We start from the raw sequence: 18,601 nt of genomic DNA on the forward strand, positions 1-18,601 counted from the left end.
CAATAATTCAGTCTGCCTAATCCCGGCCCTTTCTAAAGTTGTGACCATATTTACCATTGCTCGCTGAAGTTACACTTGAGGTTGAAGTTTGCAAATTTTGTAAGCGTTAAAGTTGGTCACGCAAATTCACCACGATAAAAAAAAAAACAGAAAGCTTTTGAGTGTCTGAGTGAGCAGTGCTTCAAGAATTGTTACAAGTATTTTGTCCCTGATTTCTGGTCTAAAGTTGGGTCACCAGGGGCCTGTTTCTATAAGGAGGTTCAACCAACTGAGTTAAAACTTGAACTCTGAGTTGACTTACCCTGAGATGGGAAACTCTGAGTTTAGCTCGTGCACCACAACTATAAAAAGGCATTATCAATGGAGCACAGCTATTATGAGTCACCATGGCAACAGCGCCAGACAAAAAGAGGTCTTCATATTTCTTCACATTTTAATTCCTATACAGTGATGGGTGTAATTAATTACCAAGTAATCTAAATACTGTAATTTAATTAAAGGGATTACTCTTAATTCTGTAATTTAAAGTTAAATCTGATGTTATTGTATTAGATTATAGAACAATTCTGTATAGGCTATTTAACATACATTTTTAAAAGTTATGTTTAATGTAACCTTCTCCCTCTACACACTTTGGTCAATTCAAGAATAATTCATGCAATTGTTTATTTGAAAGTATTAAAAGTGCTGTTTTAAGTCTCTCCTTGTATTGTTCAAGTGTTTAAGGTTGACATGGGATTTAGTAACAAGTAGACCAATAATTTCTAAAGATAGTCATTATTACATTAATCTAAATACACTGTTGAAGATGTCATTTGTAGTTAGTAATACAGTAACTTACCCAACTGTTATCAGAGATGAAACTGGAAGAACAGTATGTTGTTCAACCTAATTTTAATTTTCATGTAGGTGCAATCCTGCAGGTATTAAAAGAACATGGCAGCAGCTGAAAATTAAATATAAAAACATAATTCAGTCAAGTAAGGCTTGAGCATATCATGGGTGTAGGCTACCTGACTTTACAAACATGTGACATTAAATAACTAAAGCATCCAGTGTCTAGCAGTGCAGCAGCATTTACGGCTGAGGGAATTCCTGGACGGACTTCAGAGTCAGTCCCAAAGATCCAAGGGCCTTCATAAAATGTAAGAGGTTTACATATGTGTTATTTTTGATATTTCCATTTATTTTACTTTGGGTTAGGATTTTTGTTGGTCCCAATAGATTCTGATGGTAAAATCTGTCTTTTGGAGCCTCCTGTCCCAACAGAACCCCAGGCAGTTGTAAGTCGCCTACTCAATACACCATATGACAAATAGTGTTATAAAGTGTACTCAACCAAATGCTCATCACATGGGGATAAAGAGTTTCTGCTGCCACAGAGAGGCATACAGAGGTAATGTTAACATTATGTGTCTACACATCAAACAATCTACACATTCACATTTTTATGAGGAGTAGCCTATAGAATCTAAGTTTAAATCTAAACGGGTATTCTTATCTCTCCCCGCGCCCCCAGTGTGTGGAAGAACAGCAGGAGGATGGTCCATCAACTTCTGGTGCACAGATGAACACAGTTCAGTGATTTTCAGTACATGTCACAGTTTAATTCTTTAAAATTTGTTTAGAACTACATTATGTAAATCTAATCTACTACTGTGTTTTCAGTTGCCAGTTAAGGAGTCATACAGACTTCATCTTATTTTTTTAAAAAAAGTAATATTTTATTAATAAAAATGTACTGAAAGAACGAATGAGGTGTTTGAACACCACTTCCTCTTTAAAAAAGGGGAGGAGACCAAAAGAAACTGGGGTTTACTAAAGAAAACCTTGGTAACTGACTCTGAGTATAAGTTACCTCTCTTTCAGAAACAGGCTTGACTTACTCTGCTTTTTCAGGTTTAACATACATCCCATTCTGAAACAGAAAACTCAGAGTTTCCCTCATTTCAGGGTTAACATACTCAGAGTTTTCACTCAACCTCCTTTCTGAAACAGGCCCCTGTACTTGAGCTGATTTATATAAAAATGTTCATTATAAATGTGTTTAGGCAGCATTCTACAAGCCTGTTTGTATGCTTTGGCCTTTCAATTTAATAAATATTATTTAAATATATAAAAAAATACACAAACAAAAACAATACAATGAACTAGAACTGTAAGAAAACTCAGCTTAAGGTAGCTACAAATATTAATGGGGTTAAATGTAAAAAAAAAACTAATATCATACACTAGAGTTCTGTGGGTAAATTAAAGGCAATATGCTGTGATATTGCATTGTGGTCTATGGATCTGCCTGGGGTTTACATATCAAGTAGACTTGATCCTTCGGTCAAAATCGAGGGGTTGAGGGTCTGTCAAAATAAACTTCTCTCGCCCAACAAGCAACAACTCAACATTTTTGAAATCAAATTAGTTTCCCTTCACTTTCAATATTTTGCAGTATTTCTCAAAAATATACTACTTGTATTTAAGTAAATCATGTTGGGGGAAAGGTGTATCTAAGGTTTTTACTAATAGTTTTAGTAACTTAGCAACCTTGGCAATAGATGCAGCATGTGTCAAAAATATGAAAACAATACAATTTGGCTTTAAAAAAATTAAGGCATTAAATCATAATATACCTTTTCAGGTCCACAGCATCTGTATTCAGTTCACAACAAATGAAAAATGTACAAATATTAATATAATTTTATAGTTCACATCACAGGTATTTTCAGAGGTAGAAGATATGGGATAACTGAGGTAGTGAGTTATGCGGACGCTGTGTAAGGCTGACATTTCAGTCTTTATGGTTGAAAAGCTGAAACCTATAATTTCCTGATTTCAGGGTTCAGAATTAAAAAAAAACACAACCAGTGTCATTGCATCACTTCCAGCGATTGATCCGTCGCAGCTGCACGTACGCCAGAATCAGACACACGCTCATAATGCCTGTCAGAGCTACCTGGTTCTGCCAAAAACCCCAAGTGCTGTGGTCGATCTCTTGATGATCCAGGTACATGTCTCCTGTCATCCTGCCGGTCAGAGAAGGAGAGAGAGAGTTTCTTAGGTGTGCAGCTGAAATCTAAACATCTCACTGACCTCTTGTGGCCACTTCGGCTGGACAGATTTGATCGTTCTGTTTATTTCCAGTAGGTGGCGCTGTTGAGCTTGAGCGAGTCCTACCTGGTGTAGTTACTGGTGAAGACTTGATCTTTTAGTTCATTGATGGCAAGTGCCTGAAGAGAGACAGTGTGGTTGGGTTACTGCTGAACTGCAAATTTATATACAGCCTCAAATGTGTTGTAAAATGTTTTATGGTCTTACATTGTAGGCATATCGGAAAATACTGGCCCATTTCAGCCAGGACATCCAGCTCAGCATTGAATTCAGGTTCACCAGGAAACCCCCAAACACCTGAGAAAGCACAGAGGACAGGAGAATCCCATGAGGGTTAGACTCTAGACATGACCTTCATGTCAAAAACTGACATTTACTTAATATATCTGGAATCTAAGAGCATTTTCACACCTGACTCGTTTTAAGACTTTAATTTGGAAACTGGCACATTTTCTCTGATAGTTTGTTTCATTTAGGCATTTTGACACAATAGTGCAACAAAATAATCAGATAATGACACCATACACCATATTTGTTTGGATTTAAATAGGCAAATGATTAAGAGTCTATGATTGGATCATTATTGCAGTGATTATTATGTTTCTAGTAGTTATATGTTTGGCAGCAGTTCTTCTAACCATAATTGATGGAGTGTGTAGTCTGAGTAAATTCATTGAAAGTGTTTGGGATGTGCTGGAGGACACTTTACAGAGTGCATTGTCAATTCAAGATCTTGACCAAAAAAATGTATGCACCTCTTAATAGAAAATAAAAATATCACAACATGTATATCCATCAAGAGGTGCGTACATTTTTGGTCAAGATCTTGTATATATTTACACTTTGAAATGTTAAAAAGCAAACTAAACCAATGAGAAAGTGCAACATTGTACGTCTCTGTTTTGTAACAAAGCAAACAATCTAAAGCTCTGAAAACACTCTCTAAGGGGCCATTCACCCACAATTTTTGCAATTAAAAACGTGAGACGCAGGTTCCAGGAACGAAAAAACGAGTGCAACGGTCGATCATGTCCGTCTAGCGTGTAAAATTAGTGCAGTATAATGGAAAATGATGGAAAAACATGCTCTGTGTGAACCTGCCCCTAAGTAAATATCTTCTTCACTCACCATCATAAAGACAAACGGTAGTGCGATGAGGATGTTAGCCATGGCGAAGGAGCCCACGCTGGCACTGACCAAGAAGGCCAAGCTCACCGCTGACAGACTGACCATGCTCATGGTCAAACAGTACAGGAAGAACGCCTCCACATCAGGCTTCAGACCTGAACTCATAAAAAAGGGCCGTTTATGTTCATACGTGTCATTTCAGGAGATGCTAATGCTAATCATTTGTGACACAATAACAATAAGGAATTGACACTCTTTCATTTTGGCCACTTTCTTTTGTCAAAATGGATGGTAACAAGAGGACAAAACCTAGTGTTTTGTTGCTGTCTAAAGAGGGAGCTGTCTTTTAAGGCGGCAAGAGTCCGATCTGAAATGCTCTGCATGTGCATCAACTCTTTCATCACAATTGAATTCAATAGCATGTTGCTAAGCTAATAACACAATACTCTATTAAAAGCAAAACATTTACTATCATTTACAATCTACTGAAATTGTGTCTATTGCTTCATTTACCATTTTGGATTTTTGTTGTAATTCACTATGGGATTGTCTTCTTGGAAAAGGATACATATGACCTATCGTATCATCGAAGGTAGTGCGACTACTTACCCATCATGAAGTACGGGATGGCAGAAAAGATGAAGACGGGGAGGATGCGGTTTGGAATGAGGTCAGCAAACACTTTAGACAGGAAGTAGACAGAGGTGCGGTAGAAACCGCTCGAGTTCTCATGGCTGAAGATGAGAGGAACATGTGTTGATGGTCTTCATCTAACAGGTTGGAAAGCTCATGTTTAGAGGTTGACTCACATGAAGAGCACTCTCTCGCTGATGAAGAGCTCCACCGCAGACAGATTGCCAAACACCATGTTGATGACCAGAAAAAAGAAAGCTCCCGTTCTGAAGAGAGAAAAAATTAAAAACATTTGACAGTATTTACATATTTTCTTTAGCCTGGCTAACGTCAGACCTCGTCTCATTGAGACGTGGTCTGGGAACCACATGTTCATTTTCTCGTATTTGAGGCGTGGTTTACGAATGCCCAGAGCCGTTTATTGGGCGCTACGAATGTGCCTGTACGTAGCTCATAGCCAATCGTTTCAATTATACCAGATGACGTATGTAGAGCGACAGAAATTCGATGAGGAAGAAGACGAAATAAACTTGCGCTCTTAAACTACTTAGAACACTATCTAAGGCTGATGCCATGTTGGATCCATAGATATAAACAAACTGCTTCGGTGTGTCGCATAGACGTCGTCATCGTCTTGCTGCTCCCTCCCCGTTCTGTGATTGGTCCCCTCACTGAGGCGAAAATCTGGTCCATGGTGTCCAGGCTGCCTAGCAGCGTGAATAAAACCGCGCTGCGCACAAGGCAGCATGGGGAAACCCAGGCTATATTTTCTTCATAATCTCTGCAATTCGCTCTGCCATGCTGGAAATCAGCTTCTGGGCCAAATCCTAAATGACTGTGAACCATTCTTGCCTTATTAGTGCTCCGAGTTGTCCACTCACCGTTTGAGGATTGACCACAGGTTCTCTATGGGTTCTCTAAGATCCAGGGAGTTGCCCTCATTACATTCAAATTTAAAATTTGAATGTAATGATCTCCGAGCCACTTCATGATCATGATTCACCTTGTGACATGATGCTCATAATGCTAGAAAATGCATGGATCACCACCAAATTGCTCCTGGATCGTTGGGAGAAGTTGCTCTTGCAGGATGTTTTGATACCATTCTTTATTCAGGCAGCGTTTTGTTTTTTTTGTGAGAGAGCCACTTCCTTGGATGAAAAGCAACCCCACACATGGATGGTCTCATGATGCTTCACTGTTGGCCCGACACCAGACTCATGGTAGCGTTCACCTTTTCTTCTCTGGACAATCAAATTTTCCAGAAGTCCCAAACAGTCAGAAGAGGGCTTCATCAGAGCATACCATACTGGACACTCTGGGACGTCCTATAGCCTTCTTCACTGCAGTTAAACCTCTCTCCTTGAAGTTCTTGATGATCCTGTAAATGGTTCTTTCAGGTGCAATATTCTTTGCAGCAATTCCCTTGCATGTGAGGCCATTGATGCAAAGCAATGATGGCTGCAAGTCTTTCTTTGAAAGTCACCATTGCTAACACAAGCAATATATATTCATAATTCACGTTCCATGAATGCAAATTTTCAAAATGGTGGCAAAAAGTTAAGTTAGAACCTAATGAACACCAACTTTGAGCCATGGGTCTGGTAGCAGGGTCTCACCTGTTCTGAAGAGCCTCTGGTAAAGTGTGTGGGATCTGGTAGTATATCAGTCCCACTAAAATACCAAAGAAAATGTTGAGGAACAGTTGGGCGTAGGACGTCTGAGGATTCCTCAAGATATTTCTTACAGTGCGGCCACTCACCAGAAGGAGCTGCAACATAGACATATGCTCATTACAAATGTACAGTGTTCAAGTCACCTTTAATTTTATAGTGTTTTGTACTGGGGATGCACCGATATGAACATTTTAACCGATACGATAATTCTTTACATTTGAAGGCCAATAAACGATATATCGGGCGATAAATCTAATTCCGAAATTTTGAGAGCCTGATTACAAAAACAAAAATCTCACTATTAAAAGCTGTGTCCTAAGTACACAATTATAATGTTCTCATTATACTTTTATGTAGCCTAAATGACAGACTTGCGCTGCACATTGCACTAAACTCTATTTTCCTTTTTTGAAGTGCTTTCAATCATATTTCAAGCAATTCAAAACCATCATGGCGAACAGTGCGCACCTGAAGCGTCTCAGCTGAAGGAAATAATCCATTATTTATCGGCTTTAATATATCTGCCAAATTTCCTTATTGGGCCGATAACGATAATATTGAAAATGATCATATATCGTCCGATTCCGATATGGTGGCCGATATATCGTGCATCCCTATTTTATACAATACATATTGTTTCAAAGCAGCTTTGCAGTGATAAACAGGAAAATAATGATTCAATGATGCAAACAGACTTCAATTCTGCTGTAAAGCAGCTCTAAAAAGAACATAGTAAAACAGTCATTATTCAGTTGAAATCAGTGCAGTGTTGATTCAGTTTAGTTCAATAACTGTGTAAAGTTCATAAATTATGGAAGGTCATCTATTGATGTTATTATTGGTTATATACCTGATGAGTCAACATAGGTAAATCTAACCACTTGCTTCTACGTACCTGGTAATAGAAAGGTGTGGCGTAACCGACCCGGTCACCTTTAGTGACCTCAGGGTCAAGCCCATCTGAAATCTGACCGAGTCTGTCTTTCACTTTGATGAAATGAGTGGACTGTCTGTAAATTACTGCCAGAGGGTTCTCATTTTCCACAGTCTCCTCACTGCTGCTGCACCTTTCTATAAACACCCCAAACACAGATGGTTAGCTGATCACATAGTAGTCCATAAATGTAAAAATTATATTTTAAAGTTACCACAACTAAAAACGTAGAAATGTCCATGTGAAGTACCAAAAATTACTACAAAAGTATCAGGGATATTTGTTTTTAATGACCATACAAATTCAAATAGACCATCAAAATATGAGGAAAATATTTTAATTTTTTAAAATATTTTAAATAATAGGGAAGAACAAAACACTAAACTTGGTTAAAAAGGCAAAAAAAGGCAAAAACTACAGCTACAGGTTTTATTTTACTATGCAAAAAAAAAAGAATGCATAAAAAACAAAAAGCTCACAGGAAAAAGATAACTACAACATAATCAGTTCTTGTTTTTGAATGTGTTCATAATTTCTTTCTATGGCCAAAAAAGATGTCTGCACAGTTTGGCATGTTTCATTGCTTTGTCACAAATAAAACAATTGACTCTAAGCACAACTATGCAATATGCTTACACATTTTAGGGTGAAAATGTCAATTTTCCTAGACCGAACATCAATTTTGGCCACTACCGTATGTTCACTAAAATGTCATTTTAAACTGACAGTTCCAGTTTTGCATTCTGATTGGTCAATGTTAACTTACAGCCGTGATAAAATACATATGGAGTATATCCACATGACACAACCTGCCTCTAGTATTGATGACTGAAACCGTGATGTCCTTTTGGCCAATTTCTCTTTTTACAAATTTGTATCCTTGATTTGTATGATGTAGCAAAAATTTGAATAAAATTGTATTATATTATAATTTGATAAACAAAATTTGATTTTAAGTATATGTAATATGTTTTTGAGAAGTCTGCTCACTATTTGATAAAAAATATAGTAAAAACAGTAATATCATGAAATATCATTACAATTAAATTTTTGATATATATATATCAAAAATTGTAATTTATTCCTATGAATTTTCAGCATCATTACTCCAGTCTTCAGTGTCACATGATCATTCACAAATCATTCAATTATACTGATTTGGTGTTCAAGAAACATTTCTTATTGTTATCTGCATAAAAAGTTTAAAAGAACAGCATTTATTTTGTAGCATTATAAGCGTCTTTACTGTCAGATTGGATCAATTTAATGTGTCCACTCCTTGCTGAGTAATTTCTTTTTTTTTTAAACCACAACAGCACCTGATTTATTGTTGCGAATCTGAGGAAGGACAGTTCCATTTATGACATCCAGGAAGAAGTCAGCCGGGTTGTTGAATGGCTCACACTTGTACCCTACGACACAGCGACACAAGTTTGAGAATCATAGTACACATGCAATGATGTAATTAGCATTTGCTTTTGAATTTTTGGATTATCATCAGTATGTCAGTACCCAAGTCCTCAAAGTAGGTAATGGCTTTGTCGGCGGCCCCTGCGTAGATGATTTCTCCTTTGTTCATGAGGCTGAGGTGGTCAAACTGGCTGAAGATGGAGTAGCGTGGCTGGTGAATGGAGAAGATGACTGTCTTCCCCTTTTTGGAGAGCCTGAGTAACACAACAAGAAGTGTAAAACCAGTGTAAAAACTAGTTCAAGTAAATGAACAAAACATCAATCAATCTCTAACTTGACCATGATCAAAACAGACAAAAAACACCTTGTACGTGGCTGTGCTTTGCATTTGAAGTGGAATGTGGTTTCTTCTGACAGCTACACAGTACAACAACCTTGAAGGTGAAAACAAGTTACATGTTGTGTAACTTTCCGGAAGTTTCAACACAACTTAAAATCATCTGTGACAGGCTGTCATTTACCACACATCACACATTCCCTCAAATTGAAGCACAGTAAAACGTGTAGATTATGCATTTTGAAAGGATGTCTATGGGAAGAATGCCCCAGAGGGTTTCAAAGCAGAAATATGAAGCTTGTACTTTTTAAAAGCACTTCATACAATGTTTTGAGAGACCAAACCACACTTTTATGAAAAGGGTGAAGTATACTAAGGCTTTTTGTTGTCTCAGCATATTAACTCTATAAAGCCTACTGTATCATATCTGAAACACAAATTTCTAATGCGTCTAAATTATCAACATGATCAAAACTTTTGAACACAATCTACTACATGATTTCTGTCGTCTGACTAATGGTTTATATTTTTTAGTATATTTAAAAGGCCTTTTCACACGCATCTTTTTTCTGTAAAATCTGAAATCTATTTGTTTTTTTTTAAATGAACATAAGAAGAATACATTTTTATTGTACTATTTCAAGATGAGCATTTACTGGAATGAAGCAGCTTATTTGATTTTCCATCCATTTATTTTATTTTAAATCATGTTAAAATGTGAGCATCAAAAATGATACATCAGGCTTTGTTTATTTGTCCATCTCTCAATCATCATTGTATTGCACTGCATTATATGTTTTGCCCCCACAATAAAAACTACGGAGCTTTGATCAAAAACTAAGTGTCTTACTGAGACATATTGTTGGGAGATATAGAGCGACAACTTATATTTATATGCATTTGAAGTAATCTGCGGTACTGTTATAAAGATCGCATGGATTTACATTACATGCTATCAGAATTTCATCTTACTTTTTGGCCATATAAATATCAGCAACTGCGCCAAATTGCATATTTTTGTTTGGGCCTCTGAATAAAATGAAGGACTATTCCTCCTCGATAAGGAGCTCCATATTCTCATACTATATGAGCCACAAAAGCCTGATGTATCAAATATGGTACTCAACAAAAAACACATTTTCAAAAAAATATTTTGTCTAAAGATTGAATAAACTCTTCTATTAAAAAAATAAATAAAATTGGACAATTGGAATATGTCAGGCTTTCCAGGGTGAAAGGAAGAGTTCACCCAAAAATGAAAATTTCCTGATTATTTACTAACCCCAAGGACACCTATGATGATGCACGTTTTCTGAAAATGACGGATGGTTTTGCTAGAGCAGACCCTTATTCGTCAGCTGGGGTCATGTGGAGCCCTTTCAGGTTGATTCACCTTTTGGTGATTAAATAATCAAGAAATTAAAATATTTGGGTAAACTATTGCTTTTTGTTTTAAATGGCTCACTTGTAGTGAACCTAGAACACTGTTTACAGCAGAGGAAGTAGGTATATTTGATAAGAGCGTGTGGTACTTCTGCAGTAGTTCCATGATGGAGTTGGCAGTGTTGGCGTCCAGGCCTGTGGTGGGCTCATCCAGGAACAGGAGAGAGGGGGAGGTGATGAGCTCCATACCGATGCTGCACCTCTTCTTCTCTCCACCAGAAACACCACGCAAAAACATCGTCCCAATCTGAGACGAAACAAGCCCATATAAAGGACACATACCTCCCGTCACACAGTATATTCTGACACAGCGCTTACTCGTATTGTTAGAAATAGTTTTTGTGTGACTGAAGCACATATGTGACCTTGACCCAGTTCTTTCAAACACTCAGTCTGAAGAGAGGATGTTTTGTTCATACCAATAAAACAAATCATTTTCAACATTCCTCTTCACGAGGCTGAAGTCCATTACCTTAGTGTCTGCGCAGTCTTTGAGGCCGAGCTCCTGGATGACGGAATCGACCCTCTTCTCTTTGTCGGATGAGGAATACTCCTTTCGTGACAAACGAAGATTGGCAGAGAAGGCCAAGTTCTCTCTTACGGTCAGAGTACCCATCAGAATGTCATTCTGAAAGACAAACAAAAGGAAATGTATGATTTCATCATATTTGCTACCAATTATCCAGCAATTCTTATACAAATCATACTGTAAAATAAAAACATTATATACACTACAGTTCAAAAGTTTTTTTTTTTTTTTTTTTTTTTAAGAAATAAATACTTTTATTCAGCAAGGACACATTAAATGTATCAAAACTGACAGACATTATATTGTCACAAAAGATTTCTTTGTTAAAATGCTGTTCTTTTAAACGTTCTATTCATCAAAGAATCCTGTATCCGGAGTTATCACAGTTTCCACAAAAATATTAAGCAGCACAACTGTTTTCAAAACTGATAATAATAATAAATAATAATAATAAAAAAGCAGCAAATCAGCATATTAGAATGATTTCTGAAGGATCATGTGACACTGAAGACTGAAAATTCAGCTTTGATCACAGGAATAAATTTCATTTTAAAATAAAAACAATGGTTATTTTAAATGTAAAACTATTTCACAATATCACTGTTTTTACTGTATTTGTTTTTTATTTTATTTTTCTGTGTAGGAGTCAAATATACAAATATACAGAAAAATTGGATACACTCAGTCCAGCTGACTTCCTACAAATTTCACAATAAATTCGTAATATTTACAGAACCTGAATTATTCACAACAAAAAAATAAAAAATAATGAGACAAGCTTATTAATTTGACAAGCTATAATAAATGATCTGGACTGGGGGGTATTGTGAGTTTAAATTTCACAGACACATTCTGGGGACACCATAGATTTATATTACATCTTGTGAAAAGGGGCATAATATGTCACCTTTAAAATATTTAGAAAGTGTCTCCTCACCTGAACTACATATGCAGAGCAGAGCCTGAGGTCAGAGGTCACGACGGCGTTGTCAACTAGAACTTGACCTGATTTTAAGCCTTTAGGATCTTTTCGTCCTGCAATCACATCCAGAAGCCTGAAGACAGACACAATGAAATTAATAGGATATATTATATGCAGAGAACTACTTAAAAATAATAGTTAAATAAAACAATAGAACGCTTAAAGGGATAGGGAACCAAACAACACTGGACTTCCATTGTAGTCATAGAGGATTGGAACGACATACAAATTATGACAGAATTTTCCTTTTTGGGCGAATTATCCTTTTAAGAGATTCTTGAAAGTGAATGAATCTCACTGTGCAGTGACTAAGAAAAACACGTTTATTTTGTAAAATATTTTATATATAAACCTGTGCTTGTGAAATTTTTCCTTAAAATGAATCTCACTTATTTTGATATTTTGTCTAATGCAATGAGATTCAGATGTTTAGCATCCAAATACTATTAAAAAGAATCAACAAAAATAAATGAACATGCGCTTACGATGTCTTTCCACTTCCAGTAGGGCCCATTATTGCATTCATTCCGGGGTTCATGATACCACTGCAACAGATTGAAAACAACAAATGAAAACGTCACTTTTTGAACGGCTTTTAACTAGACAAGGAGTTATTTGGATTGCGAACAGCTGTGAAATATATACCACTGTTTCTTCTTCATACACAGCTGATATTAACTAAAATACCCATTAACTCTGACATTAAAAGTAATGGTGGTTGGCCAATATGAGTTTTTTTGGTATCTAGAGAACAAGGTGGCTGATTTTGATGCAGACATAATTTTTATTAGAAACTGAAATAACTCATTTTAATATATTTGAAAATGTAATATATTCCTTTGGTGGGAAAGTTGAATTTTCAGCATCATTGCTGCAAGTCTTTAGTGTCACATGATCCTTCAGAAATCATTCTTATATGATTAGGGGAGTCAAGGCCTAATGGTTAGAGGGTCAGACTGGTAACCCAAAGGTTGTGGGTTCGATTCTCAATACCGTCAGGAAACGACTGAGGTGCCCTTGAGCAAGACACCTAACCCCCAATCACTCCCCGGGCGCCACAGCAAAAATGGCTTCCCACTGCTCCGGGTGTGCATGTGCTTGTGCGTGTGTGTGTTCACTACTCCTAATGTGTGTGCACTAATTTGGATGGGTTAAATGCAGAGGACAAATTCCGAGTATGGCTGGGTTACTGTACTTGGCCTTCATATGTATAAAAAAAAAAAAAAAAAAAGATTTGGTGCTCAAGAAACACGTCTAATCATTATCAATGTTGAAAAAGGTTTTTATTGCTTAATATTTTCAAGGAAACTGTGAGACACTACAATTCAAAAGTAATATTTAAAAGAAGAATAAATAAAGAAATTAATAAATAAGAAATTAATACTTTTTCTCCCGGCAAGGATACATTAAATTGATCAAAAGTGAAATCTATAAAGTTACAAAAGATTTCTGTCAAATAAATGCTGGTCTTTTAAACTTTCCATTCATCACTCTCATGTCTCATGGTTTCCACAAAAATATTAAGCAGCAAAACTTACACTGATAATAATAAGAACCATAATTAATAATTGAACACCAATAATAACTGATTATAATTGAGCACCAAATCAGCATATTAGAATGATTTCTGAATTTTCATGTCACATTGAAGACTGGAGTAATGATGCTGAAAATTCACAGGAATAAATTACACTTTATAAATATATAAAAATAGAATGTTATAAATTGTAATGATATTTCACAATCTTACTGTTTTAACTGTATGTTTGATCAGATAAATGCAGTCTTGGTGAGCAGAAGAGGCTTCTTTCAACAACATAAAAAAATATTTAATGAGTCCAAACTTTTGACCAGTATTGTAAAACCTACCAGTCAAAAGTTTGAATTCATGTTTCTCATTACCTACAGATTTATGCTTACACTCCTGGGCACAAAAAAAATGGGCTAAGCAAAACATTTTTAGTGGCCTTTTAATTTATAATTTGTATAATTTATTTCACAAATCATTGGTCAGGAAATTAGCAAGAATCGCACAAATACTGTAGATGAAGTAACTTAGCACAGAATAGCCTTCCCCAACTTGCAGACAGGTTTTTACAGGAAGAGCCAGTGTTGTTCCACACAATGTTAATGGTTTCAAACAGTTCATGAGTAGATGAAAAATGTCTCCCAGTTAATTGAGTTTAATGTGAGGCCAAATATTCACTATAGGGTTCAAATCTGGACTCTGACCAGGCCAAAACATGAGCCTGATGGACTTGTTATCAAGCCACTTCTTGGTTGTCTTTGCAATTTGGGCAAGAGCATTGTCTTGTTAATAAAAATAACTTCCAATCACAACTTTTAATTTGTGGGAAGCAAGCCATTCTGCAATATTCTTCTGTACTCCGAAGCATTAAATGACTTTTCACAGTGAAGTAGCTCACCAATACCAGCAGCTAGCAATGACACTCTTCCTCCATGCTCCACTTTGGTAGAGATATGTATTATATTTTTTATAGCGCTCTGAAACATCACCAAGCAACTTGTGTTCCAATGTAATTCATCGCTCCACTCACAACTTCCTATATTCTGCCAAAAACTTAATTCTGCCGTTGATGTTTTTCTGATACAGCAATGGCTTTTTAAGTAGTGCATATTCTTGAATTTCCTGACCAATCATTTGTGGTTAAGACAATTAAAAGCTTAGAGTTGAGCCCTTTTGGGCTTGGCCCATATTTTTGCCCTGGAGTGTCCTTGCTTAAAGAACCAGTAGGTGTGCCCAAACTTTTGACTAGCAGAACATGTCGTTACCTGACATCTTTGAGGATGTCCTTCACAACCCACTGCCTACTAAACATTCCTAATCGTTCTTTGACACGGTAACGGAGTTGATGGAAGGTGACAGTGGGGCCTGGAGTCTGGAAACATGGCATCGACTCCTCTGTATCTATCGACGACTGCTCTCTGTCTATCGACGACTGCTCGTTCACAACCACCTCATCCAACATGATGCCTTCTTCTGTCTGCGGGAGATACGTGAGGATTTCAATAAACAACCTGAACAAATACATTTCATTTGTAGCACTGACAACATGTAAAGTGCATAAAAAATACAAGCAAAAGTCATAATAATTATCTGCATTAATGTGTCAAACGTATACAACATATTATAAGTTTGTCATTCCTGATTGTAACTGTTACCTCTTGAAAAATCTACTTAAGTTTAAAGATGCTGTAATGTATGTTTGATATTTGAACCACCTTTTGGAAGATTTCTGTCATTTTATCAAAACGATACAGACAGGCCCTTGATTAAGCCAGGATTAGGCCGTAGCTTTTATAAACGTGATAGAAATACAAACTGATGTGCATCTTGAGACAAAATATTTTAAGATATGTCAGTGCAAGTTGATTTCCAAGCATTTTAGTCTGGGACTAGGCTTCAGCATTGTTTGTGAAAACGGGGAGTGATGTTTTAAAATAGACAACCAACTAATAGCACAGAACATTCATTAAATCCATTGTTACGACTTACTGATGCTGGTGCTGTTGTTGTTATCCCACAAAATGATATCACTTCCGGGAATATGAACCTGTCGTTTGCTATGGTCTTTTGTTACAGTATTGCACTGCAGTAAAGATTAGGGTTGATAGCCGAGAAGCGGTTCTTATTCAGAACAAGTTTCATTGTTTAGTACGAAACAGCGTGTTTACAACAGTACTGACTGGCGCCGAATCACCGCTGCTGAATTTACAACGTGAAATCTACCGCGTGTGTGAAAAACACACACCGCGAATCATAGCAGTTACAGCGCCTGATTCCCGAACGAATGAATCTTATGAGCCGGTTCATATGATACATTATGAATCATAAAGATACATCGCAGTCAGTTTATTCTGACTCCCGAACAAAAGACTCTTAAGAGCTGGTTAATTTTAATGACTAAAAAAAAACATACTGCATTCGTTATTGGCAGAACTTAACTTCCTGATTTACTGAGTTCCCAGCGACAGATCAGAAATTAAAAGCAACTGAAAAACGGGCACATTTTAGGTGCTTGGCTGATTTTAGGTCTTCACTTTCCTGATAAGTTATTTGCTTTCAAATGTAGGACTGTAATATCAGTGAATTTCGAGAGTGTTCCGGTGTCCATAAATCGCAGGCGAAATCGTCAACATACTTTTTACTACGTTTTGGGCTCAAGAAGAAAACGGTGACATGACTTGTGTAATTTCTCATTATCCTGTTAGTAAACTAATGCTTTTCACTGTTCCTGGTAAACACTATCGTTATAAGAAATTCAACTAGTTTAATTATCAAATCGTGAAGGGCGTACACTAAATAGAACTTCCGAATTTCCACGGAATTCCCCCTTTTTTTCCTCCTTCAGTCTTAAGTAGACATGCACCTCTTTCAGGTGGTCTTTTTTATATTAAACCCCTAACAATAATACAAAGAATTACATACCATGTCTTCGAGGAAATGTGCTCCGGTGTGTTTTAGTCCACTAGTGGTGGGCCTGCCTTTGGTCAGTTTGTATGGGTGGGTGGGCTTAACTCACACTTCCAAGAACATCACAAAGTCGAAACAAACAGCTGATAAATGTAGCCTATCTCTCCATATCTGTATTCTGCATATCATTGTACATGACAGCTTTACAATCACACACAACTGCTGCAGCCTGCAGGATACAGAATGAACAGGTTAAGAGTGTTGAAGAGATAGGTCACCCGAAAATGACAATTCTGTCATCATTAACTCACCCTCAAAGTGTTCCAAACCTGTACAAATGTCTTTGCTCTGCTGAACACAAAGGAAGATATTTTGATGAATGTTTGTTAGTTACAATACAGTTGTGGGGTTGACAATGATTCCATAGCAATTCCACCCATCCCCCCCCCCCTTTTTAACTGTGCAATACCTTTTGAACTATCACTTTACGTTTGTTTCCTCATGCAAAAGGCAAATAAGTGAGAAGTGATCAGACAGAGTTTACACTTACAGTCTATAGGTGAGGACTGAGGAGTGTGAAATTTCAGGTTAGTACTGTATGTTTTCTATTTGAATTGTCTCAATATTTAAATAGGCTAATCCTTAAATCACAAATGAATGGAAACATGTTAATGTTTCTTATAACTGAAAAACTAATATAATCCCCAATATTTCTTAATTTTAACAAATGTATTGGTAAAACTTTTCAATAAGGTTCCGTATCGATTCGGTTCACTCGTATTATGTCGCTGGACGCGATGGGGAAAAACGAATTTTTGTCCTAATATTGAAGCCTTTTTTATTAAATAAAGCAGTGAAACTGCACAAGCCATAGCAGTGCAGGAATTTGCATTGAGTCAATGAGTCTATTGGCTGAGCAGTGACAACTCCACAAACCTATGGAGACGCAGCGTATGTGCCAATCGGAGCAGGCACTGAAGCCCGCCAGAATGGGCGGAGCATCTGTCTATAAAACGGGGCTCATCTCGCCATAGGATTCAGATTAAATCTCCTTCAACGATGATCGATATCTCTTCGCTGAACTCCTGGAGAAGCTGAAGCCCTTCAAGTAGTAGAACGAGCCTTGCAGCGGAACGAGCTGACTCAGCACTCTGCAATCAAGCAGACTACAGCTGCAAGCAGCCTGCTGATCGGCACACTCTCGAGCAGGCTGACACAGCGCTGCTGACAGCTGATTTCAGCACTTCCCCTGCGGATATCCGGCTTGCATTCAAAGAGCAAATTTCACAGCATTGTTGCAAATGTCGAGCCCCTCTGCACCCATCTGACGAGCACAGTAAGGGTTGCGTTGCCTGTCTGGGGAAATCCCATGCAGAAGCCGTGCTCACCGAGATGAGCTGCTCTGACTGCGAGAGCATGAGTTTCTCCTCTCTACGCTAACGGATTGCTTTCTTTTCAGAGGGCCCTGCCCCTCGTGCTCTCCCGTTTTCTTCCACCCCAAGCTGATACCAATCCAGTGTGAGCATGGGGTTGGTCTCGAGGAGGAAGGTGGTCTCGACAGACGCTTCCAACACGGGTTGGAGAACTCTTTGCAAAGGCAGACCGACTTCCGGCTCCTGGTCGAGGACGAAAAAGTGGCTACATATCAACTGAGTGGAAATGCTGGTGTTTTTTCTAGCCCTCAAAGCCTTCCTACCAGACACGATAGGACACCGCGTCTTAGTCCGCTCGGCGCTCGGACAACATGGCAGTGGTGTACTAGATAAACTACCAGGGTGGACTCAGAACAAGGCCTCTGTACAAGCTGTCCAGAAGCCTCCTCTTATAGGCACATCGTAACCTGCACTCCCGCAGGGAGCAGACATGCTGTCCCGAGACAATGTGTCCCCAGGGGAGTGGACACTCCATCCCCAGGCGGTTCTGAGAATATGGAGTATCTTCAGGAACTCTCACTGACCAATATTTTTCTCAAAGAGCAGGGAATGGCCCAGC

General features: G+C 37.7%; 1 protein-coding gene across 4 annotated transcripts; it reads right to left on the reverse strand.

The window, feature by feature from the left end:
- Positions 1-655: 655 nt before the first annotated feature.
- On the reverse strand, positions 656-17,057 carry abcg2c (ATP-binding cassette, sub-family G (WHITE), member 2c). 4 transcript variants are annotated; one of them, XM_081350809.1, is made up of 17 exons: positions 15,692-15,934; positions 14,968-15,179; positions 12,660-12,719; positions 12,130-12,247; positions 11,136-11,291; positions 10,753-10,910; positions 8,986-9,137; positions 8,793-8,885; positions 7,435-7,610; positions 6,483-6,634; positions 5,040-5,129; positions 4,840-4,964; positions 4,231-4,385; positions 3,310-3,399; positions 3,169-3,221; positions 2,924-3,017; positions 656-946 (listed from the first exon to the last, which is right to left on the reverse strand). In XM_081350809.1, exons 2-17 carry the CDS (start codon positions 15,162-15,164, stop codon positions 902-904), a joined length of 1,914 nt encoding a protein of 637 aa, XP_081206935.1. In that variant the 5' UTR covers positions 15,165-15,179; positions 15,692-15,934; the 3' UTR covers positions 656-901. The 4 variants fall into 4 exon arrangements, with proteins under 4 accessions (XP_081206935.1, XP_081206933.1, XP_081206932.1 ...); XM_081350807.1 differs by lacking the exon at positions 15,692-15,934 and adding an exon at positions 16,625-16,695 and having other exon boundaries at positions 842-946; XM_081350806.1 differs by lacking the exons at positions 656-946; positions 15,692-15,934 and adding an exon at positions 16,625-17,057 and having other exon boundaries at positions 2,670-3,017.
- Between the last annotated feature and the right edge of the window lie 1,544 nt (positions 17,058-18,601).

Source organism: Scardinius erythrophthalmus, assembly GCF_964197995.2.
Source record: "Scardinius erythrophthalmus genome assembly, chromosome: 21".
Classification (NCBI taxonomy): Eukaryota; Metazoa; Chordata; class Actinopteri; order Cypriniformes; family Leuciscidae; genus Scardinius; species Scardinius erythrophthalmus.

Excerpts from the sequence above, each read along its gene's own strand:
- abcg2c (XM_081350806.1), bottom strand. Across the intron at positions 7,611-8,792 it reads GATTCGCAACAATAAATCAG|AAAGGTGCAGCAGCAGTGAG; the intron begins GTGCTGTTGTGG and ends GGGTGTTTATAG. Across the intron at positions 3,018-3,168 it reads TTCACCAGTAACTACACCAG|GATGACAGGAGACATGTACC; the intron begins GTAGGACTCGCT and ends TCTGACCGGCAG.